Source organism: Anas platyrhynchos, chromosome 5 (assembly GCF_047663525.1).
Source record: "Anas platyrhynchos isolate ZD024472 breed Pekin duck chromosome 5, IASCAAS_PekinDuck_T2T, whole genome shotgun sequence".
Taxonomy (NCBI): domain Eukaryota; kingdom Metazoa; phylum Chordata; class Aves; order Anseriformes; family Anatidae; genus Anas; species Anas platyrhynchos.
In genome coordinates, this window is record NC_092591.1 from 55,492,635 (window position 1) to 55,520,127 (window position 27,493).

The 27,493-nt window shown below is 38.4% G+C and overlaps 1 protein-coding gene and 1 long non-coding RNA gene across 20 annotated transcripts in view; one reads left to right on the plus strand and one right to left on the minus strand.

Annotated features, from left to right (window-relative positions):
- The window catches only part of LOC101790603 (uncharacterized), a 388,896-nt gene that overhangs the window by 185,165 nt on the left and 176,238 nt on the right, over positions 1-27,493 (minus strand). Inside the window, exon 5 of the long non-coding RNA XR_011809805.1 lies at positions 8,239-8,372. This is a non-coding gene — a long non-coding RNA (uncharacterized lncRNA). The remainder of the gene's footprint in view (positions 1-8,238; positions 8,373-27,493) is intronic.
- ANO5 (anoctamin 5) overlaps positions 1-27,493 on the plus strand; it is a 54,275-nt gene that overhangs the window by 18,069 nt on the left and 8,713 nt on the right. For 6 of the 19 annotated variants that reach the window (XM_038179099.2, XM_038179102.2, XM_038179109.2 and 3 more), the window contains 13 exons: positions 6,078-6,191; positions 12,133-12,201; positions 13,379-13,663; positions 14,012-14,125; positions 15,568-15,734; positions 16,634-16,768; positions 18,005-18,110; positions 18,204-18,264; positions 19,400-19,551; positions 23,302-23,376; positions 24,027-24,249; positions 26,899-27,068; positions 27,314-27,411. In XM_038179099.2, coding sequence (XP_038035027.1) covers positions 6,078-6,191; positions 12,133-12,201; positions 13,379-13,663; positions 14,012-14,125; positions 15,568-15,734; positions 16,634-16,768; positions 18,005-18,110; positions 18,204-18,264; positions 19,400-19,551; positions 23,302-23,376; positions 24,027-24,249; positions 26,899-27,068; positions 27,314-27,411 — 1,769 coding nt within the window. Of the gene's footprint in view, positions 1-4,894; positions 4,940-6,077; positions 6,192-12,132; positions 12,202-13,378; positions 13,664-14,011; positions 14,126-15,567; positions 15,735-16,633; positions 16,769-18,004; positions 18,111-18,203; positions 18,265-19,399; positions 19,552-23,301; positions 23,377-24,026; positions 24,250-26,898; positions 27,069-27,313; positions 27,412-27,493 lie in introns of all 19 variants that reach the window. The other 13 variants (XM_072039147.1, XM_072039150.1, XM_072039148.1 and 10 more) reach the window with 4 other exon arrangements.

A 27,493-nucleotide genomic window follows, 5' to 3' on the forward strand; every position in this document is an offset into this window, starting at 1 on the left:
ATATAGGGTGTTCTGACTGCGGTGTGACTAACACTGGGAGATCCTTTTTCATGATGATAATCTGCAGGGCTTTGAGTCAGCATGATACTTGAATGTGTTTTAACCAACACTGGCATCATTTGAAATGTTAAATATTTTTCTTATTGTAGTAAAAATAACATGGAAAGGCCCATAATACCCTTTTATTGAAATTCTCAGATGATAATTGTAGAGATTATCAAATATGTCGGAAAACTAGAAATCTCCGCTATTTTATGGAGAAAAAAATTAACTCATTTAACATAACTGGAGAAGTACATGCTGAGGTGTATTCAGATTGCTTGCTTACATTGGGTTCTGGTGTCCTACATTAACACATGCTCTCTTGGCATACTTCTTATTTTTCTTTGTTCTATTCTTGTTTCATTTGTTCTTTTGTCCAGAAAGGCTTTTACCGCATATTCAGATTTCAATGTAAACATCTCAAGTGTCTTAAACCGCTTTGAAATGCTTGTTTTTGAGCCTTCAGGTTGTATTGTAGCTCAAAATTGAAAGACAAGTGTGCCAAAGGTGCAAAAATAGCTCCCCGAAGTAGGCGGGGCTTTTTTGGTTTCTTTTGGTGGCAAAGGTTATGGTTTTGAATGAAGCTGTGTAGCCTGTGCAAAGCATAACTGGAAATGGTGTTGAGCATGTTGTTAAGGCACTCCTTGGAAGTGGTGAGTGCTGCAGCTACCTGGATTCCTCCAAAGAAGAAGATGGAAGAGAACTTCATGCCGAGAGCCTCTCTGGTCTGACAGCAGCTGAGTTCACTGTGCACGATCTGCAGAGGAATTTGCTTTTTTTTTTTTTATTTTCGCTAGAGTGCCTGTGTATTTGCATATGTCATGTAAATGCATTTACAGGAGCTTTTTTGCTCTTCAAAATGGACTTCTATCGAACAGGTATGTTTCGAACAGCAGGACGTTACTCAGGATGTTTGTCCTGGAGCTGTCAGCATGTTTGCTGCCGTGGAACGGGCTGTGGTACACGAATATTCAGCTTGCAGTAGGAATGAGCCTGTTCATTTTGTTTTTAAGCCACCGATTGTTGCTTGCCCTTCCAGGTCTAGAGCTTTTTATTGTATTTTGGTTCACATTTCATTCCCTTATGTTTTTGTGATTTTTTTTTCAGTATTCTGAATTTTTTTTCCTGCAGTGGGTTGTTAATTTATGAATTGCCTAATTGCTTTATAATGCAGTCATACTGGTTTGTTACGATGTCTGCAATAAAAACTGATTGTGTGCATGATTATCTGAGGTTAAATATACATTTACTTTGTAAACTCAAGCTTGTAAGCAAGCAAAATACTGCTTGTTTTGGTTTTCCTTGTAATCTCAGGAAGCTTTCTTCTCTGATAAAGTACAGTTACACAATTGCTAGCTGTGCTGATGGGGATATTATTGACATAATTGCTTAGAATGCCCATTACTCATAGCCAGAGATAGTTCATTGTGTTGCATGTCTTGGATTAGTACTGGTTACCACTTTATTACTGAAATGACTGCTCTAAATGATCTTTCAACTCGGAGATACAAAAAGCAGAAGGTGATGAAAGAAGCTGATCCCTGAACCTCTAGCCCCAATGCTGCAGGGTTGGACCTTTATGAAATAGGAAACCGGAGATTGTTTGGGAAGTGCATTTCTCAGTGTACATGTAGGCCCCAAAGAAAGCTGCAGTTTTCTGACAGGTTAATCTGAACAGCATTGCTCTAAGCAGAGTTCCTCCATCTTTGAAGTACAGACAACAAGAGGGCTGGGATATTTAGTAGTGAGGCATATTTGGAGGAAACTCCATAAAAGCAGAGAGTAAGCCTAGCAGTGTGTAACAACATACATTTCTTATGTGGATGGCCAGAAATAGAAATCCTTCCAAATCCTGTGTAAATACACGGGATGAAATCATTCATGCCTGGTATAAAGGCACCTGAAAATACATTTGCTTTTCCAGCTACTATAAAAACATGAGAGTATTGAAGGAAAGATGACTGTATTAACCAAGGTCAGGTACCTGTGTGTTTGGGTAGGTGAGTAAGGCTAAGGAAATATTTACTACAGTCTCTCACTCAGTTTTAATCCCAAGTTGTTTCTCTGAAGCACTTTCTGTTAGGGTTTCAGTGGCTGATGCTGCATCCAGCAGCTTGCTTCCCCCTCTGCTGTTAGTGGTGGCTGCCTTGTTTGCTTTGGACCTGCAGAAGAGTATTTGAACCAGCTGCGGGAGGGAGGTGGCCAAGGCTTATTCATGAAGTATTTGGACAGTATTTAATATGTGCAGAAGTTTTAATGGATTTAAGTTCAGAGCATGACCACCTGCTGGCATTTATACACTCTACCCAAATCCATTTGGGCAGAAGTCAATGTGATATTTTTGTCTTGAGCTATGCTTTATTTGTTTCCCTGCTGACGTTTTAATCTTTCCGGCAACCTCTCCTGTCTGAGTCAGGAGTTCCTTCTGCGGGGCTGCAGTTTGCCTAATGCCAGGACCGCAGTCCGGTTACGTGGGTGGTTGGTTGGTTAAACATGGTCCAACGCACCAACCTCGGAGAGATGTCTAGACGGAAGTTAACAATTCTGGGAACAACTATTAATATTAATGTAATTCCACGTGTATCCAGTTAATTTGTACTTATGTAGTTATGTGAAAAGAAAAATAAGCTCTTCATGCTAGACTGTTACAGTGTTCAATTAGTTGATCTCTCCAGATGCTCTGGAGACACTTAGCTCTTACAGAGATTATTAGACTATTAAAATTGAAAAGTTCCTACAGGAAAATGAGTAGTTCTTGTAAATCTGCTTTATTAATCTGGTTTTATTCATCTTCTGGAAGTACTGGTAAATGCTGGACACTGTCAGTAACGATTTCTAGAGTCAATGACTTAGGTTGGAAGGGAGGTCTGGAGGTCTCCTTGGCCAACCTCCCACTCAAGGCAAGGACTTGAAACTTGGATTGGGTTGCTCAGCTGGGGCCTTGCTTGGTCACGGTGTGCTATCGCTGAGGATGGAAGTGATGTGGTCTCTTTGGGCAACCTGTTGTACTTGTTCCTGCTCAGCCACTCCCTCAAATCCAGTAGGAATTTTCCTTGTTGCAACTTGTGGCTGTTGCCTCTTTTGTTTTTCACCATATGCCTCTGAGAGGAGACTAGCTTCGTTTTCTTTTCTGCAATTCCTCATTGGGTATTATTCAATTATTCAGAAGCTTCTGCTTGCTGTCTGTATTGCGCTAAGAACCATTCATTTTGCTACTGGTATTACAGAAGATGCACATCACAGACTATCTGCTATGATGAGGTATAACTTAATAACTGTAGGTTGTCCAAGATGACTTAGTTTGAACACAGCTCTGAAAAGAGCTGCTCGGAAGTAAGATGTAGTCATTCATAATGTTTTATGATTCACAAATACAACCAATGCATATTATCAGCATTTCAGGTACTTCAGCCCTGTAAGTGCACATTTATGCCCAGCATAGCACGAGCATATAAGACTGATCTTTTTTTCCTTGTAAAATCCAAATGTAGCAAAATGGAAAGGAATAATTTATGGGCTTAATAGGTAGGCTTGTCCTTATCCATGATAAACAATTCTGTGTAAAGGAGAGAACTGCTTAGTTGCTGTTCTCAAAGCAGATCCAAGGCTGACTACTGCACCTTCTGAAATGGCTAATGACCGAGCTGGGCTCTGATACATCTTGGAAAATAAGCAACATTTGAAGGCACTAAAGATAAAATATAACTCCAGTTTTGTGGAATGACCTAATTATAACTATGCTCCCCAAAGAATTGGGGACACTTATTTGGCAGGAGCTTTTTTGAAGCATATTATTTTTATTGATTTTATTTTAGCTTATATGGCTTTGTTGTTCGCTAGGACAAAGTCTGTGTGAGTATCCCTCTGCCTTTATACGTTGGTGGTTGAGGTAGCCTGATTATTATGATGATTCCTTTATGCATCACTAGAATGCAGTTTAGGGTTTAGTAATATTGAATAGTGGAAGTACTGGTAATATTGTTTAGGTTTCAGTGTGGCTTTATGCACTAATCAGGTTAATCTAAACAGCTGCAAGTTTTAGTCACATATTTTTTACAGACAAAAGTGTAAGCACACAACAGAAAATGCTGTTCCTTTTCTTGGATTCCATGATTTTTGTGGGCATCTTAGTCTTGCATGATTGTGTGCTGCATTTGGAAGCAAAAGCGTTTTCAGAGGTAGCTGTCCCAATTTCAGTTCTTAGGAAGTAGCCTGTCTTAATTGGTCTGCTGTAAATATTTCTTAAGGGGAAGAAAAAGAAAAAAAAAAAGAGAAACAAACAAAAACAACAGAAGAATTGCTAAAGAAAAAGCAGAGGACTAGTGTTTTCAGGAAATAATTTATTTTAGCTGTCTGTGTTACTCTGACTTGCAGTGAAGAGCTTTGAAGCTCCCAGAAGACTGGTATAGCGTCAGAAATACGTGAATTCTCCAGAATGCATTTTTGCTTCAAAATGCATTATTGTAATAGCAACATGTGTGCTCCATTCATTAGCTGGAGCTTTTACCTTTGCATTACATTCAGAGAAACTTTCTTACTGGTCTTTTAAAATATGCTTAAATGTCCAAATAATGGCAATTAGCATTTTCAGAATTATTACTTTGAAACACCTGAGTTTGTTTTCAAAATGAATGCCAGCACAGTTCTCCCTTTAATAAAAAAAAAAAAAAAAATCCACGGCCATCCTGTTTGTGGGTGGTTGTGCTTTTTCTAGTACCTGGAGGCTTCTTCTGGTTTGCTCAAGGCCACAGCCTTCTCGGTAACTTGAGGCAGGGGGTACCGCTGGAAGCAGCTCCAGTTGGGGTCTTAGAGTGGAGTGATGTGCTTACTAACTACTTGTTGGTTATTCCAGCAGAGTGGAAGGAGATTTAATCTGTTCCTGAAGCGACGTCTCAGGGTAAAACAGTGATGAATGATATTGCAAGTGGCTTGGATGGCTGCAGTAATAACATGCTTCACTGTGTGATGTCTTGTGTTAACTGGGAGTTCACAGTCGCAAATATTTTGTGCTTTTTCAGAGAACTTTTTCACATGCATCTTGATATGATTTAACAAGGAGCAGGCAGAGACATATTTCCCTGAATTACTCGTCTTGGCTCCTACTCAAATAAAATGAAAACCCAATTCGGTCCTTTATTACTAAATGACAATTTGCTGATGGATGTGGTCTAACAACAAAAAAACAAAGCTTCTTTAGCATGAAGTCAAATTTAGTCCAGGATACTAGCTTCTAGAGCTTTGCTATATGAATCTTCTAGTCTTTTAAACAATTTGGTAGAGCTAAATCCGAATAAAATAAACAATATTATCTAATATTAACTTTTTTAGCAGTGAGACAATAGCCTTTATTTGCTTGATATTAATTGTTGTAGCTTACTCACCAGAAAAGATCATCTTATTAAACCAATATTCTGGCATGCCGATATGAATGAAAATATGAATTTTAGTTGATCTGTTAGAATATTAATTTTCCTGTTGCGTTGATGCATTTTATTTTCTTATTTTTTTTCCTCAGTTTTGAAATGTAACCCCTGTATTGTTTGTGTTCTAGTTTTGTATGTGATCCTTGCTGGGACGTATTTCTCTGTACTGGTTGACTTTTTGAATTGTGTTATGTAGAAGAAAATGCATGGAGCTTACTTTTTGCCACTTGCTTCAAGTTGATGAACTGTGCCCTAGGTTGCTTTGGTGTAGAGTGGCGTTCCTACTAACAGCAGAAGAAATCACTTGTTGTGATCATTTGTGACACATTCTAAAAACTGTGAAAGAATAAATGGTAGCAGCTCACTGGCTACACTAACATATATAATATTTATCCTTCAAACCAGTCGTGTACATGCAGTATTTGTGGATATAGGCAGTTAATTTGGAAATGATTTTAGCTGCATATAGCCCTTGTTAAAACTTGACCGAGTGTACCTTGAGCTACGAAGAAATGGAAAAATGGAGGCAATTTGAGAAAACTACTTTGTCTTCTGTTATTTTAGAGCAACAGCAATACTTGATTTTTAATTATATGCCTATATCTTCCACAGATTGATAAAAGACATCAAAGCAAAGATTCAATTTTCTTCAGGGATGGAGTCAGGAGAATTGATTTTGTTCTCTCCTATGTGGATGATCTTAATAAAGAGTGGGAAAAAAAGCTGGTAAGTTTTGCTTTTCTGAGATGTTCCTGATTCTTATCTATCCTAACCTGAGTATCAAATTGCAAAGTCTTTCACATTAGTACACTCAGCTGGAATTGAACTTTGTAAAAACATTTTACAGAGGCGAAAAAAGCTGTTCTGTGTACAGAAATTTGTGCAAGTTACTGTTGTGCATTGAGACTCAATTTTACTAGATTTTCGGAGGCTTTATTTCCTGAATTGATCACTCACCATTGATTAAGGCTGCTCAGTATATCATACAATCAGCTTAATGCCAAGTAACACAAATGATTTTGCTTTCTTCATTTAACAGTCTAATAAAAACTGAGGCTTTGGTGGAACTGTATCTGTAAACAATGTTAAATGAAGGGAAGTTTCTTCTAAATAAAGCATTATCCAAATGAGAAGTAAAGATAACATTGTTTATATATTTTATACAAATGGGCTGTGTTTTGATTATTCACCCTTGCCTTCAGTTAACAGAAAACTAGATCCATGTAAGTATCTGCGTAACTTTCCTTTTAAGAATTGAAAAAAATTTTTTGTTCCTCTGCATAAAACAAGTGCAGCATCTCCTCTTTGAGCTTTACCCTGTGTTTGGTTTGTTCTCTACGTATATCCTCATTGTTTTAATAAAATATTTGAAATGTCTTTGACAAGAGAGCTCCCGTGGAACAAAGCACAGTATAACCACCTCCTAAGTAACAAGCAAGTTTGGGCTCCCCTCTGAAGTTCCAATTAGTGATCATCCTTGAACTTGTCAGCAAGACCCAGTTGCCTGAATGGTAACAATTGGGTGGACAGAATCAATAAATGACGTGTTGGTTCCTTGCTCTCACTGACATTTGAGCAATACTTGAATTCAGGCTATTTAAAAATCCAGTACTACAAGAAGCGATCAGGACAAATAATAAACTTACATACAGCATAACATTTAAAAAAAAAAAAAAAAAAGGCAGGGTTTTTAATGAGTTTGTTTCCTTGTTATTTGCTGCGGGCTTTCTGAGCCAGAAAGGGTTATGTTTGCACACTACTCTCTAATAGATATTTCCAAAGTTTGCTCTAGAAAAGAAAGGGGGAGGGAAACAAACCACAACTGAAAAGCCATTCTCACGTAATCGCATTATTCTTAAAGATAGGGCTTTCTGAAGAAAATAAATTATAGCAAAGCTTAGGACAGAATCAGAAGCAAAACTGAAGGTCTGTGAAGTAAAGAATGTTTTTCATCTATATCTTGTCATATTTAAGTGTTTCATAATTAAAAATGATAATTTCCTTTGAACAAAACGTGCAAGATTGGGCTGGTAAAAAATAAATAAATGCTTACTGCTTCCTTTATGAAGGAAATACTGCTTTCGTTAAAGACTTAGGCTGCCTGTACTTGCATGCAAATATGATCTAGTGTAGAACACAGCCCCTGCCTCTTACTCTTGTTACCATGAAAAAGCAAGAATCTCTGTCATCAGCTGTTCAATGCCTTTCCCTGCTTGGGCATCTCTCTGCCACCTTCAGTTACTCAGGTTGGGAGACTTGCTTGGGAGACCAGTGTTACATTATAGCTGTGGCATCCTAGGTTTATACAAAGGTGTGCTTTTTTAAACTCACCCTGCTGCTTTATCAGGCCTTGGCAGGCTGTAATCCTAGCTAATTTCTTTTTCTACCATAAAACAAAATGCATTTTAAAAAGAAGGGAGAGGAGGCCAGTCAGCGTAGAGAGGAAAAAGATATCCATGCAAAATATGTGAAAGCAACTCTTAAAATAAACATTTTCCATTAGTCATACTCCAATAAAACGTGGGAAGAAATGGAGGCTATTTAGGTAATATTTCAAGTTGGAAGGAAAATGGAATCATAGCCAGACGAGAGACCATGTACCTGGGTGTCATTATTTACTGAAGGATTGACGTGGAGGGGGGAAAACCAAGATAACGTTGTGGTTCCTCTTGGACATAAAAATGCTTTTAGTTATGAAGAAGCATTTGTCTTGGAGGAGAGTAGAACACCTACATGAAGTTTTGTGAGATTTCATTCTGTATACATCTCTTACCAGCAGAAGTTGACAGCACCATGAAAGAAGGCCTTGGTTTTGTGGCTCTGCAGGTTAGCACTGTGCTCCCAGACTGGGCAGGCGTGGAGATGTCGGTGTTACAGCATATCAGTTCTCATGTAGTTCTTGAGAATCTGCAGAGAAAGTGAAATTTACCCTATTTTTATGCTCAGCATAGGCCTTGATACAATGAATATGCCAGTAACTTAATATAGACATGTCAGCTCAGAAGTACTGTGCTGTTGTATTTGTTGGAACGAAATCCAAATATTGACGCAGTGCAGCCTTTGGAATTTGCTTGATACTGGACTTGTGGTTGTACGGTTGTTGCTGGAAAGAAACGTGCTTTTCTTCTACTGTAGTACAATGATACAGCAAAATCTAAGAGCTTAGAATAGAAATGTTTACAGGAAGAGAATAACAGTTGTGACAAAGGGTTTTGTTTCCTTGTCTCGAGGAAACAGCTTTATTCTGCATTTCTAAGAGAGGAATGAAAAAGTTCTTTGTGTGCTTCCCCATGGCTCTGATACAGATGTAAGAGGCGGTCTGTTCATCTTCTCCCTTAGCTTCATGCAGAACAAATGCATTAACTTCTTTGATGTTCCCCAGAACCTCTCCAGCTTAAACTCTGTTTTGAATTTGCCTTCTATAAGCTACAGGAATAAATCCTAAACACAAGGTCTCTGTAAACAAAAATGAAGATTACATTTTTGTGAGACAGAAGTTGTATTTTCCTTAAAGCCTCTAGGAGACAGCAGTATTGTATTTTATCTGTATATGAAATATATGAGAATATGGAAAAATGAATAAATTTTTAAAAACATGTTTAAGAAACTATTCAGGTAGGACCAGACGTGATCTTTATTGCCCATACGTGAATTTCTTCACACACACAGACACACACACACACAAAACAAAAAACAAAACAAAACAAAAAAAAAACAAAAACAAAAACAAAAAACCAAAGCACTGAGACTTTGGGATTTCTGGGCAGAGTAATTGTTGCTTTCTGTTTTTACTGGAAGCAGACTCCACCTGTCCCTGTGGGACACGGAGACACAAAGAGACATTATCTAGACCTCTCCAGCTTTTCAGCATCTCTGGGAGAAAGCAGGAGCTGCTCTGACACCAGGTAGCCCAAAGCCAGGGAGCCAGCAGCTGCAGCAGGCTCAGGTGCGGGCTGCTCCCTATGCAGCCCTTTTGGGTGCCAGCTGGCAGGAGCCCAGTGCAACTGGGTGCAGAATTCACAGGTGCTTTGCAGCATGTGGCTGTTCCTACAGGTGGTAGTTGTTTCCCAGTGCCCTATGTGAGGCTGTGGTCAGAAGGCTGAGCATCCTGATGTGCTTTTTGTAAGGCTGGCGTTGCCTGCCTGAAGGGAGGGGAAGAGTAAGGAGGGAGGCAGGGGTTTGACTAAGCAAAGTGTTGAATACTTTAAAAGGGTTATTTTTCTGTTTAGTGATTATTTGTACTGGCAATAGCAGCATTGTTACCAAGGAACAGATCTGGAACAGTTGTCTGTGTATCTTGAGTAGCTAATTATCTAGTGATGCATCTGCACTGGGCATATTAGTGCTGGTGGACTTTGGATCTTGCTTTGTTAATCTTATCAGGAGGGTTCATTGTGCTGAAGCATGCATTAAGGCAAAGTCATCCTGTACCAGCCTGGGGGTTAGCCACAGCGTGCTGGGAGAGGTGAAGGCTATATCCCCCACTATCCTTTGTGGGCCACAGTGGTCTCAGAAAATATGGTTTCTGCCTTTTGCAGATGCTTCTGAGAGATTTAAGAACTGTATTTAAACAAAACGTGGGGAGGGGAATGAGCCCACTATCACTGGCCTAATCATGGGATTATCTTCCATCAACCCCCTGTGACAGCAGGGCAGGGTCTGTAGTGGAATCCCAAGAACGTGCCCCGAGTGTGGCTTTTTAGGGTTGAGGGAGTGAGCTTACAGTTGTCATGTGTATATATTAAAAACACAAAAAGTAGCACAGGGCCAAGAGTACATTTTGTCCAATGTAAGCCTTTCATAGCAATATGAAGAAATACAGCATTTGACAGGAAAGGGGAGTAATGTTTTAGTTTTGTTTGTTTTTCTAGCAGATTGATTTGCTTTTAAAGATGGCTGTTTCAAGTGGTTGCAAAGTACAGTATATTCACGTCTTTCAGAGAAGGTGGCTTACGAGATGAGAGCAAGGTGGTAAAAAGCGTAATTTCTTTTGGAGCAGTTCAGTTTATCATCCTAAATAAATAGTAAGAAGAATTCAGTAATCAGGGCCGTACCCTTTGGCTCTGTCTATTGCTGGGCTGCACAGATCAAGGAGGAGCTGACTGGTGAGCATCTGGTGGCACAGAACCCCTGGGCTGACTTGCTTGGATCTCCTCCAACATATACGAGGGCAAGAATGCATGGCAGTGTGCTTTGTTTGGAGAAAATGTAAGCCAGGACAGCATATAGCTTTGGATACAAGACTTGAATGTCAGCTTTTATATACCACTTCTGAATGTAATTGTAAATCACTTGCTAGTTGTATTGTTTTCTCTTAGATCAGTAGGTCAGCAAACACATTCTTTGGTGTTAATACAGGTACACATAGGCAGGTTTGTGGGATAGATTAATTAAAAGAAATACACGGAATTGTGTTTGCCTCAGTACGCCTCAGGAGTCACCATGATTCCGGAGTTCATCTAAGTTAGTGTCTAATTTAATAACTAATGATATTTGGCAAAATCGGATGTTAGAGGTTAAAATGCAATGCCAGTAACACAGTAGATACAGCAACACATTGTAGCATAGATCTGAGGGCCATTAAACCTGTTCTTCAGTCTGTATTCATTAATCTGAATAGTTCATGCAAACTCTGATGTAACTAGGTCAGCTTGCTTCTCACAGAAACACAGCAACATAAAATGGGCTGAAGACTTTGTGTTTTTTTTTCCTTCTTGGTGTGTGTTGTATAAGGCTATGGTAGAGAACGTGTCACACATCACTGCAGGTTTTAGCTAGAAATCAATTGGTTGTCTAGCTAGTGCTCTCTAATGAGGCTACAGCTCAATATTTAGTATGACTTGTGGTTGTTCTGGCAGTTCTTCAGCAAATGTTATGTAATTAAAAGGAAATTAATTCAGTCTCCCAATAGGAGCAAAAGTTCTGCAGAGAAGGAGGGGAAGGAGATCTTGCCTAAAGACACTGCGTAGGGATTACTTGGCAAAGAAGCAGAGTTGAAGCAGGATACCTTGGCATTAGACTCACAGAGGTCATGCACCCATCACACACTGCCACAGGCAGGTTTCCTTATCTCTGCCTCAAGTCCATGCTGATTTTATACAGACTAAGCACATGTGGGCTTACACGTGGTGATTTTGTACTCTTATCTAGTTTTACAGCTAAATAGTTGATGAGGCATACTGCTTGAATGGTCTGTAAGGGGTACCTGAACATCTGCACCGGGTAGGGTCATTAAACTGGTGACGAGATGTCACTGTAAACAATAATAGAGCAGTCTTCTCAAATGCTTCCAGGATTTATCTTTTTATCCAGTTTTTCCCATTCTCTTAGAAGTACTGTTGAATTGTCATAATAACCCTCCTAACAACTCAGAAATGCTCAGTGCTCCAGAGTTGAATTGTCAGCTTTCCAGGGTGGCACAGCTTACGAGCCTGTTCCTAACAAACACGTAAGTTTGGTGTTGTGGGTCAGCACAATTCCCCTTCTGCTGCTAAGAGTCTACTGGTGTGCTGCAGCTGGCTTGTGTCTGCTGGGCTGGTTGCTTTTACAGAGCTTGTGTAGAGTAAAGGGGTCTTTATCAGGATCCCTGGAAGGAGCTGAAGCCCGCAGTCACTATCAGTTAGTTACTGACTTCATGGGTGAGTAATGTGCGTTTATTTCTCTGCAGGAAAGAAGAAAAGAATTTGAGAGCAATCTGCAGAAGGCTGGTTTAGAACTAGAAACAGAAGACAAGAAGGTAACAAATAAAAAGGCATCTCAAGAAAAATTTGTACTAAAGAAACCTGTAAATGACTAAACATAAAGCACTTTGCCTTGTTAGAAAAATGATGAGATTGTAGCAGATTTCATGGAGCATGACTAGCTTAAGTGAAAAAAGGTACATGTTATCTATTGGAGTTATTTTTCCAGGCAGGCTCTTAAGTATTGTCTAAAGAAAGGTATTTTGTTTCAGGAAGAACTAAATGCTTTCGATTTTATAACAAAAAGAAAGCAGTTTCAAAATAGCTGTGAATTCGCTTAAACCGTGTAAATAGGAAGTATGTTCATAGCTAGGTTTAATCTCAGCTAACAACTTGGAATTCGGTGACTAGATTAACACATGCTCACTGGCTGTTGTAATTACACTGAGGATGCACCCTGGTTTAACAATATCAGGATGGTTGATTAGTGTCATTGTTTTACTTTGTCAGTGGAGAACTGAGGGTGCTGACAGTCAGCACCTTTTTTTTTCCTGCCAGAGACTGAGTGGAGCAAAATAACTTCTTGATGAAATTTAGGCTCTGTAACATCCACAGATGGAGATTCATTGAGCAATATGTTAAAATATGATTGCTGTTATCTCCTCTGTGTGTGTGTGTGACATGCTGAGCAATGCTACAAGGACATGCGCTGTGGGGTGAGGCCTGCAATAAGATTATTCCTTATCGTAGGTGTAAGGCTGTAACAGATATTGCAGCTCTTGATAGGATGTTGTTGCAAGTAGTCTTGTGTGATATACTCTGCTCTATGAAAACTGCCCCCTCCAGGAAACAGAGCAACTTTAAAATCTACCACGGTGGCCTGAAGGATAGCTGGATTGCCAAGTGGCCAGGCCTGCGCAGCAAACCCTTGCATTTTGAATGCACTCAGAATGTAATGAGTGTGTTCAAGCCTCAGAGTACAAGATAAATGTAGTCTGAAAAGCCTTTGTGAGCATTTAGGAGTGCACAGATTATTTGTGTCTTCAGTCAACCACCCAGATAGGCTATTCAGTGTTTAAAAAAAGAAAGTCCTAAAGAAGAAAATCTTTTTTTTTTTTTTGAAAGCTTAGAAAAATATTTGAAAGGAAATAAATTGTGTATAATAAGTGTTCTGAAAAATCTTTCAATAAAGCACAGTGTAGTCTGATGTCAGATTTAACTCTTCCGGGGCAGGAATCTGAAGATGGCAAGATTTATTTTGTCAAGATCCATGCCCCATGGGAGGTTCTGATCACATACGCAGAAGTGCTGAACATTAAAGTTCCCATCAAGGAAAATGATATTCCCTCGATGGTGGAGAACCCCTTGGACTGTATGCTTACACCATTCAGGCTTCCCGAGAAGGTGATGCACCCTGAGCCGGATTATTTCACTGCACCGTTCAGCAAGGAGAAGCAGGAGCTGTACCTCATTAACGATGAGAGCACTTTCTTCTCACCATCCATGAGAAACAGAATAGTACGTACATGAATTTGTCTACTACCATTTACAAGTTGATTTGCACTGACCGTAGGAATATACATGCAAGGAAGGAGTATATAAAGTGTTATCTCTGTGGGTAAATACGAGGAAGCCACAATATCTGCTCATTTTTCTTAGAATGCTGAAATAATATTTGTGAGAGTGGATCTTCTAGACTTTACTGGGCAGGTTTGCCCTTCACAGTCTCACAGGGTCAGGCCTTGTGAAGAAATACTTCTTCCTTTGTATATTTTTGCAGATTATACACAGTGCACGGCCACCGTAGGGTTTTGTTAAGTAGCCTTAAAGCAGGAAAGGATTGAATTTCATGTGTTTAAATCTCAGGTTAATTATATTCTTACACGTTGTCCATATGGAACAGAAGAAGGAAAGAAAAAGTTTGGAATTAAAAGACTGCTAAATAATGGCACGTATTCAGCTGCATATCCTCTTCATGATGTAAGTATTTTAGCTTTCAGCTCCCTCGAGCATTTCCCAATGTTTTAATCTTTTACCTACTGTGACATTGCCGTTTCCAGCAGAAATGAAAATGTACTCAAACCCTTCAGTTTGTCCTGGTAATTGATTCTGTTTTACAATTCACAAGAAATATCTGCCAGCCTCACCGTTTGGCTTTTATGTGCTGAAATGTTTCTACCTACAGATGAGTTTCTGGGGTGTAACTGAAAGTCAGTCACATAATTTGTAGCAAACTTAATGCACAGGAATATACTATAATGTTTATGATACAGATTATGTGGTAAAATGTTAGGAAGATCCCTTTTTAAAAAAGAAAAAAAGGATAAATGGACATTCTGTAGGTTTACAGGGGATAAGTTCAGCTGATGAGAGTCTAGGCTGTACTGCTGCTGGAAAGTACGTCATAGTGTTGGGAGTACCAAAAAGCAGGTAATAAAGAGTAGTTGTACAATTATCTTTTCTATACTCATACAATCAACCTTAAATTGTAAGACAAACTTCCCAAATCATGAGATAGCCTTACAAATCATTGACAAACTATTTAATACTTTAAAATAGTTTGAGAATGCAAAATTTGTGTTACTTATACTTCTTGATTTCTACTTAAAAACCAATTTGCATGCTTTTCTTGGTGATTAAGAAGCATTCAGAAAAAAAGGAAAAATAAGATCACAAACTGAACTTCCAAATGTTTCTAAACAGCTGAGTTCTACGGCATAAAATTAAAAACGCTATGAGAAACTGTGGTAAATTTATGCCATTTAATTTCTAGGAAACTGACCAAGGTCCTATGTTTCCTTGGTATTTGCCGGGTAGATACATGACAGTGATGACCATTACTGAAGTCAATTAGTGTCAGAATTTCATTTTGCTCCTCCTTGCATTACAACTTCAAAAAACACAGCACTAAGTGCATTATAGTGCAATGTCTAGAGACTGGAACCAGCTTTGATGTATAGCCCCCTAGTTTACAGCCCTCAGTGAAATGCTACTGCCAGTGGAATTTATATTGAAAGCCTGATTCTGAACTACAGAAAACAGAATTTAAATTTACATCATTTTTTAGGGAAGCAGGAGTTAAACAGTGGTTTTCTATTTCAGAGAAACTTGAATTTCTGCAGCTCCATATGCTACACCAGTGTAAAGGAACGAACCATTTATTGCAGTAATCTACTGGAGCAAATGAGTCCACAGTGCCAGTGTTGTACTAGCGCAACATTGGTGTAAGAAAACATGAGTGGCTACATAGTACAGGTCAACTTCATGTCGAAAATGCATATTATCTTAAAACATTACATATATGAAGAGGTTGCTATTTCAAGTACTGAAGCGAAGTGTGATTGAGTGAATATTAGATTATCTTAACTGGCACAAAATTAAGAGGTGTACATCATTATTAATGATCGCTTCTTTCAATTTAGTGTTTGAATCTGTCGATGAGCTGTTTTGCCTTTCCTCTGATTTGCTCACAGTGTCAGTACTGGAAAAAGGCAAGTGATCCAAACTGTGACAATGAGAGGTACACACTGTATATGGAGTGGGCCCGTTTCTTACGGTTCTACAAAGAGCAGCCTTTGGATCTCATCAGGTAAAATATCATATGGGTTTTATCATACTTATTTGGTGTTCACTGTAATACAAGCTCATATTGATTTGTAGATGTTTCTGGCTGGGAAATTCTTACAACTTTTAAGATGAAGATCTAATGAGAATTGGACACATTAATTAGGTTGTAGGACTTTGGAGGACACAGCATATTTTTTTTTTACTAGCAAATGGAAATGTGCTGTGCTGCATATTAAGCCTCATACAACCTAGCCAGCACTCCTGATAGATACCTTACAGATAGTTAGATGTAGATGAAGACATATAAAGAATATCTTGAATTTCATCATAAATATCTGCCACAATATTTTAAAATGGATTTGAAATTTGGAAATTTCAACATAGTTCTGAAAACATAGATAACATCAGTTTCTGAAGCTTGACTCTTAATTCAGCATTAAACCACAATTGAAACTAACCTTACCCAACATTTCATGAATTCAACTCACATTATATAACAACTGCATTGCTTTATTCATGAGTTACAGTTAGCACTTCCATTACACAACCAGTTTTGTTCCTGTGATAAATTACTCTTTAATTCTAACTATGTGATCAGTAAAAAAAAAAAAAAAAAAAAGTAAATCTTGCTTTGCTTTATCCTATGGAAAGGATTTAAAGATAGAGAAGATAGAGTTTCCTGCTGGAGTTGGGTTTCAAAGGAGACCATGTTTTGTTCTTTCAACCTATATGACTTGCAACAGCTGGCTTTCAGTATAATATTTATGAGCGTACGTCCATGGATTTTCTTATTTTACCTGAGAATTTTGCCAACTGTTTCATATTGATTCTGGATAGTTTGTTCTACTGCAGTTTAAAACCGTGCTTTGTATCCCCTACTCAGTTTTGATGGTTGTGGTTTTGTTTCTTTGTTGTATTCAGGAAATACTACGGTGAGAAGATAGGAATCTATTTTGCCTGGCTAGGATTTTACACTGAGATGCTATTCCTTGCAGCAGTTGTTGGCGTAATCTGCTTTCTTTATGGCTTGTTTACAATGGATGAAAATATGAGCAGGTAAGTTTAATGTTGAAATCTCCTAGGCTTATAATGGTAAAAGTTAAGCAGTATGAAAACATCGTTCATGTAGAAAAATAACAAATTTTTATACTCAAAGCGGACAAATTTATTCTTTGGCTATCTGTATTGACCTAAACAGTGGTGGACGGCCTGTGTAGAACTGGTAACTATTAACTAGCAAGACTTGGCTTGCAGGTGAAAAGCAATATTTTATTGCAGTTTGGCAACAACTTCTTATATAGGATTCCATGCAACACATAAGATCTACAGAGTACCACTGACGTATCTCAATTCTTTTTTCCCAAGTGTTAATTGTTGCCTTATGCTTTTATATTGGAATCTATCTTGCAGAGTAGTATATTGGCCTTTCTATGTAGGTTATCGTTTTTACTGACTACCAAAAGCATGAGTGTGGTACAGATCGGCAGTATTCTACTGTCAGAGATGGCTCAATTATCTCAGAAGCCAGAGTTTGCTTGTTTTAAAATAAATATTGTATTTGTTTCTTCAAGGATCCCAAGATTTACTACATTCAGGGATGTGGTGTGATATTTCATAGCTTACTGTTTTTTATAAGGATTTGAGAAAATGTTGAGTTTTAAGTGTAAAAGATAGTTTTATAAATTAAAATTCAGTAACAGGCATTTTACCTACATTTCTACACAGAATATCACTGCACCCATTCTATTGTATCATGCCATTTTGAGACTTACGTGTCTCAAACATAACTTATGTTCAGAAGTGACCTGTGAATACTGCTATACGTGTTCAAGTATACACAGGATCGTAAAATTCACTGTGTAGTCGTTAAATTGAAATAACAAGTCACACTAAAGATACCCAAGTTAACACCTCTCCTTTTAGAAAAGGTGTTACGGGCACATTACTAATTTGATGGAAAATAATGTGGCTTGTATGTCACCTGAAAGCAGTGCAAGTGCTGTACAGCTCCTTACACACCTCTGATTTTTTTCAGTAACAAATCAGAAAGCCCATATCAAGCGAAGAACTCGTTCTTTTTCTTGCAGCAGCTGCTTCTACATGGCTTGCCCTGACTGACTACAAGTTAACACCACTGATAATGACAAGGCTTAGCATATTCTCTATGAAGCTGTAAATACTGAGCTTTGAACAAATCCAACTTGGACGTTTTTCTTTTTTGGGGAATGACTTTTACGTAATAGCTCTTAAGATGCTACAAAAACAGACACTGTGCAACTTTTTTGTCCTCAGCAAAGAAATCTGTGACCCAGCAATTGGAGGAGAAATCATTATGTGTCCTCTTTGTGACCGAGAGTGTGAGTACTGGAGACTAAACACCACCTGCGAGTCCTCAGAGGTCTGTATTGGGTTCTTCAGCCACTTCTCGTTTTTGATCATTTTTGATCAACATTGTTTTGTTACTGAACTGTTCCTATGTGTTCTGTTGCAGTATTCCCATTTGTTTGACAACGTGGCGACTCTTTTTTTTGCAATTTTCATGGGCATATGGGGTGAGTACATTTGCTAACGAGTTTTAAGTTAAGTAATAAATAGATCTTGGCCAAACTGCTTGGGGACACTGGAGGTGTGAAGAAGGGAGGGTGAATGGCTTCGTTTTTAACATTCTGCCTCAGATGCAAAAGTGAAAAAAAAGACACAAATACATGTGTGTGTATATATATGCACATACACACACAAATAGATGAATATGAAATACACTTAAATCTTCAGTTGGGATACAGTGCTTTCAGTAACGCACACAGACACTTGCACGAATGGAAGGTCAGTTCTTGTATGTCTTATCAAAGGATGGAACTAAAACCTTTTTCAAAGATATCTCAAAACAATTTTGAATAAGCTGATTTTGTATGGCTGTTTTCCTCAGCTTTTCTTGGTTTTAAGCACGGATTACTCATTCAGGAAGTACCATCAAAAGACTTTAGAACTGCACAAGATAAGGTTTCCTGTGATTGTATGAACCATAAAGTCTCTCCAGCTCAAATAAGAGCCATCAGATTACCAAAGGTTTATATTTTGAAGTAGTTTATAATAGGCCTTTTGAGCATCATGTAATAGTATAACTTTTATAGTTGTTTATATCTGAAATCATTTCTCTCCAATATTTAAAAACAAACTTAAGCTAAACTAATTCTTGACCATGAAAAGCATAAGACATGCCCTGTCTCTATAATGATCACAATATCAAACAATCATCAAAAAACAAAACAAATCCTTCAAATGTACAGCTTGAAAACAATTCTGCTGATTTGTAATAATTGTTCATGTGTTACACATCTATGTGCAAGCAGTTAGTTGAATTATCACAGTTCCTATGTTAGTTGTGTATTGCTATTTGCATATGAGAATTAAAACTACTTGAACATGGTTGTCATAACCATGGAAATTGCCTTTTTCTGTCTTGGCACCTTCCTTTTCATCCATTTCTGGAATTAATTTAATTAACATAATTAATCTGTGTTATGGTCTTAGCTTTGAAATGCAATAGTCATTAAAAATAGATGGGTCACATCATGAGAGTAAATAATAGACTGCAGAATAGGAGTCAATGTAGAACCAAGTTTAACTTGGTTCATAAAATTATTTGCTTTTCTATTAAAACTATACTTTAACACTTCCAAATTGCAGTTACGCTTTTCTTGGAGTTTTGGAAGAGACGGCAAGCTAGACTGAAATATGAGTGGGATTTGGTTGATTTTGAAGAGGAACAGCAACAACTCCAGCTGAGGCCAGAGTATGAGGCAAAATGCACCCAAAAGAAGAAGAATCCTGTAACTCAGGTAATGTAGATTACTGGTAGTGTACATTGCCTGAGTGGACATGAATGCAAATTCAGTTACGTACCAAAAGATAATTTTGATAGTGCTTGAGTTCTGTATCTAATTGCTAGGTAAAAATTTGTGTGATATATAAGCAGTGCTACTTCCCTACTGGAGTAAGGCAGGCCCTCAGCTATTAGATCTCCACACAACATTTGTCATGGCAATCAGCATGGCTTACATTTGTAGAACATGATCCCAGATACACCCTCTACGGCCTCACTGAATGCACTGAATACCAAAGCAGCATTTGGTAACACACTGTTTTCTCACTGAAGGCATTTGCTTGGTGATTACTAGGGTGAGAGAAAAGTGTGTTAGCTGCTGAAAGCAGCATAGCCTTGTTATCGTCAGTGAGTCCTGCAGCTAACAGCCCTGTGTTTCAGGGCACAGCACCATCGTAGTGCAGCTGCACTGCTTTCCTGTCTGAGGTTACCAGTAACTGCGGGTTCTCAGTACATCAGCCTCTTGCATGTGACAGGCACGTCCCGTTAGACCGTGGTTGTCTTCCTGCAGATGTCTTTGTTGTCTAGGTTTTTGACAGAGAGTAAATGAGAACTTTTTTTTTTTTTTTGCTTCTGGGGTGTGTTTATAATCTTCATTAATTATTCTCTAATTATTTTAATTTCCACAGGAAAGAGATATATTAAATCGGGAATACAGAGGTGGAGTTTACATCTTTCACCATCTGTATGGTGTTCTTTACACTTCAAGATATCAGGCTGAAATCTTCACACATTTAAAAGCAGCCTTTCTCACTCCTTTGCAAGAGCAGTCTTATTAATCTAAAGATACGCAAGCGTGGCTAGTTGTGTTTTTTTCTTTTGGCACACAAACACGTTATTTGGCAAACACTAGAGAAATGAAAGTTGCTGAAGACTTTTGTCTGAAATCTATTAGAGATATAATTAACCACATTATTGAACTCTTCTTAATTTACATTTAATTTAGGTAAGGAGCTGCTTGACAAATTTAGGGATTGGTTGCATTCCAATACAACATCTACCACCTTAATTTGAAGTATTTTGAAATCAACCTTGCTTTTCCTTGAACTGTCTATAAATAATTTGCTTTCACTAGTCATGAGTATAATAAGGTGACCCAGTCTTCAGAAAAGAAACAGAATCTTAGCCAGAGCATTGTTCTATAAACAGTAGGCCTGTCTTTCAAGGCTGTCTACTTAATTATTAGGAGATACGAGAAGTAAAATTAGCATATACAAGTTTTTTTCCTCTCTCCTTCCCCTTCTGCACATGCAGTATTAATGCTGGTGTTCTTATACTAGCAACTTGTACACTGTAGTCACACAGATCTTAGAGGAGAAGCACTATGATTTTGAGCGCATCTCTGCCAAGGTGTTGTTTTCTGCAAACTCAGGAAAATACCTTCAGGCAAACCCTAATTTTTAATGAGCTAGTTCAGCTAATTGCAAACAGATACCTACCTGCTAGTTTGCAGATACTACTTGCTAGTTTGCCTCCCTGTGTATGCTTAGGTTGAAAACCTCCACTTTCTTACATAACTGCACAGTAACAAAAACCAACTGAACCACAGTGGTTCAGCTGCAGTGGAAGGAAAGAGCAGAGGGAATCACAGAGGCAGTTCAGGGCCCTCGTGCTCTGAGATAACATACTGCAGTAGTTGTGTGAGGACAAGGAAGTGATAGACTGTCTCGTGAGCAGTGGTTACATATGGCAGGGTTCAAAACCTGTAGTTTGATGAGGTGAATTGGCCACAGCCGATGGCAGCCCAAGATGGCATGGGTTAGGTGCATTTGTGTAACAGTCTTGAGGGAAGAGACCATTCTCCCTCTAAATTCATGCAGATCTTGCAGATGGCTTATTTGGAATTGATTTAGGAAAGAAATAGAAATTGGACCTTGATATATTTTTCTTATCTAAGACTGAGATAGTGCACTGTTCTGTGCTTTATAACTATGCATTAACAGCTGCCATAAAAATTCAGTGACTGCATAATCCTCTATTTTATGACATACACATTTATTACCTTGGTAGATTTTCAGAAGCTTTTGTGCAGCAGGGTTTAGCAATGATCTTTATCAATGCCCAGTTACAGCAGATCATACAGGTTAGCCACACCTTAGCATAATTCCGTTTCATTAGATAATACATAATACTGAACAGTAATTGAAAAAAAATTAATTCTGCAGACTGGGTAAGATGATATGGATACAGGTCACTGAGTTTCTTGCGTTCCAAGGCTAGCTTTGCTTCTACCAGAAAACTATTTCTAAATTACTCCTGGCCATGATTCAAGGTTCAAGGTGCACAGAAATAGAAATTTGCCATCTTCAGGATTGAATTAATATCTCGTTTGCTATTAAAATTGTATTGGTATCATCCTTACAGTGATGATACCATCCTGAACTATTTAACTAGATCATAACTAAAATCTGCCTTTGCTGATTACAGTTGAATCTCTATTTAAATAAATAACATTCCATTCAAAATTACTCAGTCATTGCATATTATTGCCTGTATTGTGTTCCAAAGCAGAAAACTGTTCAAGTAGCCTAGAATGCAAGATATTTTTTCCCTAGTATAGAACATAAATATTTATTAATGCATAATAGGTATAAGACATTATGAGCCTATTTAAAGTCACCTGATATCTATGCTCATAACTTCTCTTCGGCTGTTTTTATGGTTCTATTGATATAGCCTCAAACTTTTGCCATAATCAAAAAAAAAAAAAACTTGTAATAATCAGAGGCTAAAGTATTTATTGATAAATGTGCTTAATAAGTATACTCTAGGCAGATATAGGCAGTATATTTTATTTTCGCATGAGAGTACAGCAAATTACACCTGTAACGGTCACATCTGTATCAACCTGATGATTAGCTAAAGAATATTGCCATCAAAAAGCAACAGTAGAACGATTGATATTGTGCTGGCCTGTAGCAATCCAAGTTCTTTACTCCAAGAGGAAAAGAAGTATGCTACAGTACCCTGGCCCAAAGATTTATCAAATTCAGATAACTTGCCACTATTTTTTTTCTATTGGCATGGATTTTGAAATAAACATTTCTTAACATGTGATCTGGTATTTTAGGAATTAGAATTGGTTGCAAAAGAGAAAACTTTTCACGAACATGGAAAACTGTTCTTGTGCTATGTGGGAATACTCTTTTGGGTAAGACCTAGCTGCCTGATGCTGCAGCAACAATTGGCAACTAATGAATGCAGCCATTTCTTCAATACAAAAATAAGTATATTGAAGGAGTGGAAGAAAATGCTTTCTGGCTGTGTGGAAAAGCATGGTACATCCACTTATATGATCATTAAGAAACCCTGACACAAATGATTTGTTAAAAACCAGTCCAGTTTTGAACTCAGTGCTGTATGGCAGCTGACCTAGCATTACAGTTCTGCCCTGTTCATGCAATGAAGCAGTTGGTCTTTTTCCTTCAGCTACTGACTGATTTTTGCAAAGGTTTAACCATTCTTTCCAGGTACTGTCTTGACTTCTAGCATTGTTACAGCCACTTTCGTCCTGATCTTTTTGGAATTTTTTTTGTTCAGCACATTCAAAATGATGTAATACCTGCCCTTGTAGAGAGAGGGGTTGTGAGTGGTTTTCCTTGGATGTGGTCACTTTCCCACAGCTATTGAGAGCTCTGTGTGCTGCTTGATGTTGGAATAAGTTTATGGATTTGTGAACTATGCTGTGCTTGCTTGACTGTTTCAGGAGATGGAGCCTTACTTGCCTCTAACTAGCCAGGCTGTGCGGTTCTGCATCTCAGGAACTACAGTGTTGTTCTGGGTGAGCATCTTCTTTAAATTATCCCATTAACACTTACCACAGTTACTGATCATCACTAATTATGGCATTAACACATACACTAATGTGTTAGCTTCCCTTGGATTATTGTCCTGCTGATTTCCTGTGGTCATGCAAAATGCAGTTCACTTCAGTGGACAAAGATAAGAAACCTTGAAAATCTGTCATTAACTAGTAAATTGATGTGACATTTTATCATAGGGCTTACTTGTTCTCTGGCTTATATGCCAATACCAAGCAACAGTGGAAAAAATGTGCAGTAAAGGTGAAAAAAATATATTATTCACTCCAATGAAGTTACAACATATTTCTTTATAGAAATAACTGTAGAGTGAATTTCAGGGTGGACAATATAATCTAACCTGTCTTTTCCATCTCCATTTTTGAGTTTGTATCCTTCTGCACAATTTTTTTGAATGTCTGCTTTACTTCTGTTAACAAAAGAATTATCGTGGCCTTAATGTGTGTAATATAACCGAGTGTTTTACCTGTGGTGTATTTTGCTTTCCAGTGCTGCTAAACCCTTAAGAATAAAATCTAGAGTATAAAGCATGTTGATGGACTTAATTCAAAAGATGCATGAGTTATAGCTGTACTGAGGTGTGTGTCTGACATCTCTGTCCTTTCCTTAGGTGTCTCTGATCATAGCTAGCATGATAGCTGTGATTGTGTATCGTCTTGCAGTGTATGCTGCCTTTGCCAGCCTCATGGAAAACGCTCAAACTCTGCAGCCCATCAGTGGATTACTGACCCCTCAGCTGGCAACTTCGGTCACAGCCTCTTGCCTGAACTTTGTCATCATCATGATACTGAATTTCATATATGAGAGAATAGCTATCTGGATTACTGATATGGGTAAGCAGTGTAAATGAAGACAGAACTCTGAAGGAATGGCTAGACTTTGGAGCTATCTAGAAGAGAATTGCTTTGGTTGGAAGGGACCTGCAAAGACCGTCGTGTCCAACTGTCTAGGGGTTCTCAGTAATATTGGACATGCGTTTGTGGTTAGCAACAATGACTCAGTTGTATCCATGGCCATGCTAAACATTTTCCTTGCATTTGAATAGTTACCATAAACTTCTTTATCGTATTACAATGTTTGCATATATTAAAACTAGTCTGGCAGAGGTGATCACAGTTCAGAATATAATTAAAAATTCATTGTGCATTACATTAGAGTCACCAAACAGAGTTAAAAATGTCCTGACTTCCCAGTATTTCAATGAGAAATCCTGAGGATGTATTCTTAAGAAGCGATTGCAGCTGTTCAACAGACATTGTTCCTAGACAAAAGATGAAATAATCATGTTTGTTACTCTGGGGGGAGAAAGGAGAGTAGGAGAATGGGGGATAGGGCAGTGTAGATGTTTCACTTTTTTTTTTTTTTTAATACACCTCTTAGATACGGGTTTACAAATTTGGAGTTAGATTCATGGCAGAGATGAAGTAGGTTGAGAAGCAGTTGGGCCGAGGATGTGTCATTGTGGATACAGCCATTGGCAGCATTATTTTCAGTAGACTCGCTCCAGAGCTGGAGAAGCCTGCTGGAAGGCAGATGCAGAAAGATCTCTTAGTTTTGTGGCAGGTTTTGTTCGACTGCTGCTTGCTTGGTGGATATGTCCTTCCCTAGGGACCTTCCTATGTATTTTTTTGTTTGCCCTGAACGATTTATACATACAAGGCCTTTTAGGTGCTTCACAAGAAGAAGCCATGCTCACAGAATATTCAGCAGGAATGGGGCATGTAGGGAGCTGAAAATTATTGGATATTCGCAGTATGTACAGCTGTCATAAAAACAGTTGGGTGATCTTTTCTAATGACATTTTACAAGTGGAATTAAGAATTGGAAAGTGTGTGTTGCAGAAACTTACTGGGATGTTGCATTGGCTTCATTTTGATTAATTCTGGCCCATCTCATTTCAGATGTGTATTGCTTACCTCACTTGGCCTAATTAGACCAAGGAAAAACAGAACAAGTAATAAGTAAAATTGCCCCTAGCAAAAATAACAGAAATCTTTCGGTTTTTTTTTTGTTTGTTTTTTTTTTGTTTTTTCTTGAAAGGCACGATTTATGAGCATGAAGGCTGTTATGTTGTTTTCCTGCTTCGAAGCGTGGAGGATTGATTTCCCAACTGTCAGCCCTGTCAGCAGTTAGCAGATGCAGAGGGAAAGTCATTTATTTACTTCTGTGGGACTGCCGCCCTCCTATGGCAGCTTTAGGAGCCTGCAGTTAAGGCTTAGAGAAGTGGCAGAGGATAGGAATATGAAATGTTGACTACCTCCATCAGGAATGTCTGTTCTAGCTCCCTTAACTCGTAAATTCTTGAAAAAAAGACTAGGCCAGATTATGCTTCTGGACAAACATGTACAACCTATCTCTTCTGTTCCGGACATTGAGTGTCTGATGTAAGCATTTGAACAACCCACTGACAAGGAAAATACCTTAATGAGCTGCATCCTAGGAAGACCTCCTTACCTTTCTGAGTACTGCATCCTCTACAGTGCCCTGCTTTCAGGATCCTAGTAAATATTGCCTGTTCTTCAGTCATGCGAACTTACGCCAAACTTGAAAATGTTACTCAGATGTGAAATAACTGTACCATAGGGCAGGTGAGGTCAACATGTCTGCCAGATCCTGACCAATTCATAGGAATTTCAATTTTTGTGGTTTATTTTCTTCCCCTTTCTTCCAGCTTAAACTGGTTGCATGTTACTGTTTTATAAATACTGTGTTGAGGGCTCTCTGATACCTTAAAAAGGTAAATATGATGGAAAATGTGATTATGGAGGCAGCCAAATCTTAAGCCAAGTCTTAATGATGTTAACTGCCGCCAAGATGGCAGAATCATTTAGGTTTGAAAAGACCTTCAAGAACACTAAGTCCAACCATCAGCCTGACCTACTGAGTCTCATCAACTAAACCACATCCTCCCTTATTGCCACCTCCACACATCTCTTAAATACCTCTAAGGAAAGGGACTCTACCGCTTTCCTGGGCAGCCTGTATCCTCACCTGTTCTTTCCCCCACTATGAGTTTCATAATTTGGAGGCCTGATGTCAATTTCAGTTGCATACACACTACACGTTGAAGAAGCAGTACTGTAACATACTCTTCTGCCACAATGCAAAAATATTCCCTATCATGTGCATTGCCAACATTAGAATTATCATACTCAAGGAGCCCCTGCTAGCTGATGTTTTGAGATGTAGCATCCCCAAATATTTCATCTCAGAAACAGGCACAAGTGATAGCAGGTAGTATCAAGAAGCCAATAAACATTTCAAGAAGGAATTCCACCTGCCTGCGTACTCAGAACATGGCATTGTAATTAAGGGTAGGGTATCTGAGGACAGGTGCTTCATCTGCTGAACTACGTTTGGAGGGCTGTTTTTGTTTTACATTTCTTCTGGGATGTAAAGGCACTGTGGGTGATAAGTATTTATGAAACTGTACCCTTTTAAGGGCATAAAGGAAAATAAAATACTGTTTTCTGGTTTCACAGAGATTCCCAGAACTCATATGGAGTATGAAAACAGGCTCACTATGAAAATGTTCCTGTTCCAGTTTGTCAACTACTATTCATCCTGCTTCTATGTGGCATTCTTCAAAGGGAAGTTTGTTGGTTACCCAGGTGCATACACATACATGTTCAATCGCTGGCGAAATGAAGAGGTAGGAGTTCTTGATCGTGACATTTTAGCATGCACTTTATCAAGCATGTTGAGCATTTAATGTCCTTCTCTAACAGCCTTGGTGAAAAGGTTATTTTAACCGGCAGTCCAGGTGAAAATTAAGCATTGTCTTAATAATCTTTAAGAACTTTTCTCCTTTTGTTCACTTATAGAGCAGTAAGATGTATTTTCTCTGGCTAATGTCAGTTATTCATGTCCATTAATCCTCCAATCTGTCTCTATCAGTGTGATCCTGCAGGCTGCTTGATTGAATTGACGACACAGCTTACCATAGTCATGGCTGGCAAGCAGATCTGGGGAAATATCCAAGAGGCCATTGTACCGTAAGTTCTCTTACACTGAGTATACTGAGATACCTGTGTTGTGGACAGAGGAAATTATTGGAAACAAGTGTTGGCTAGCGAG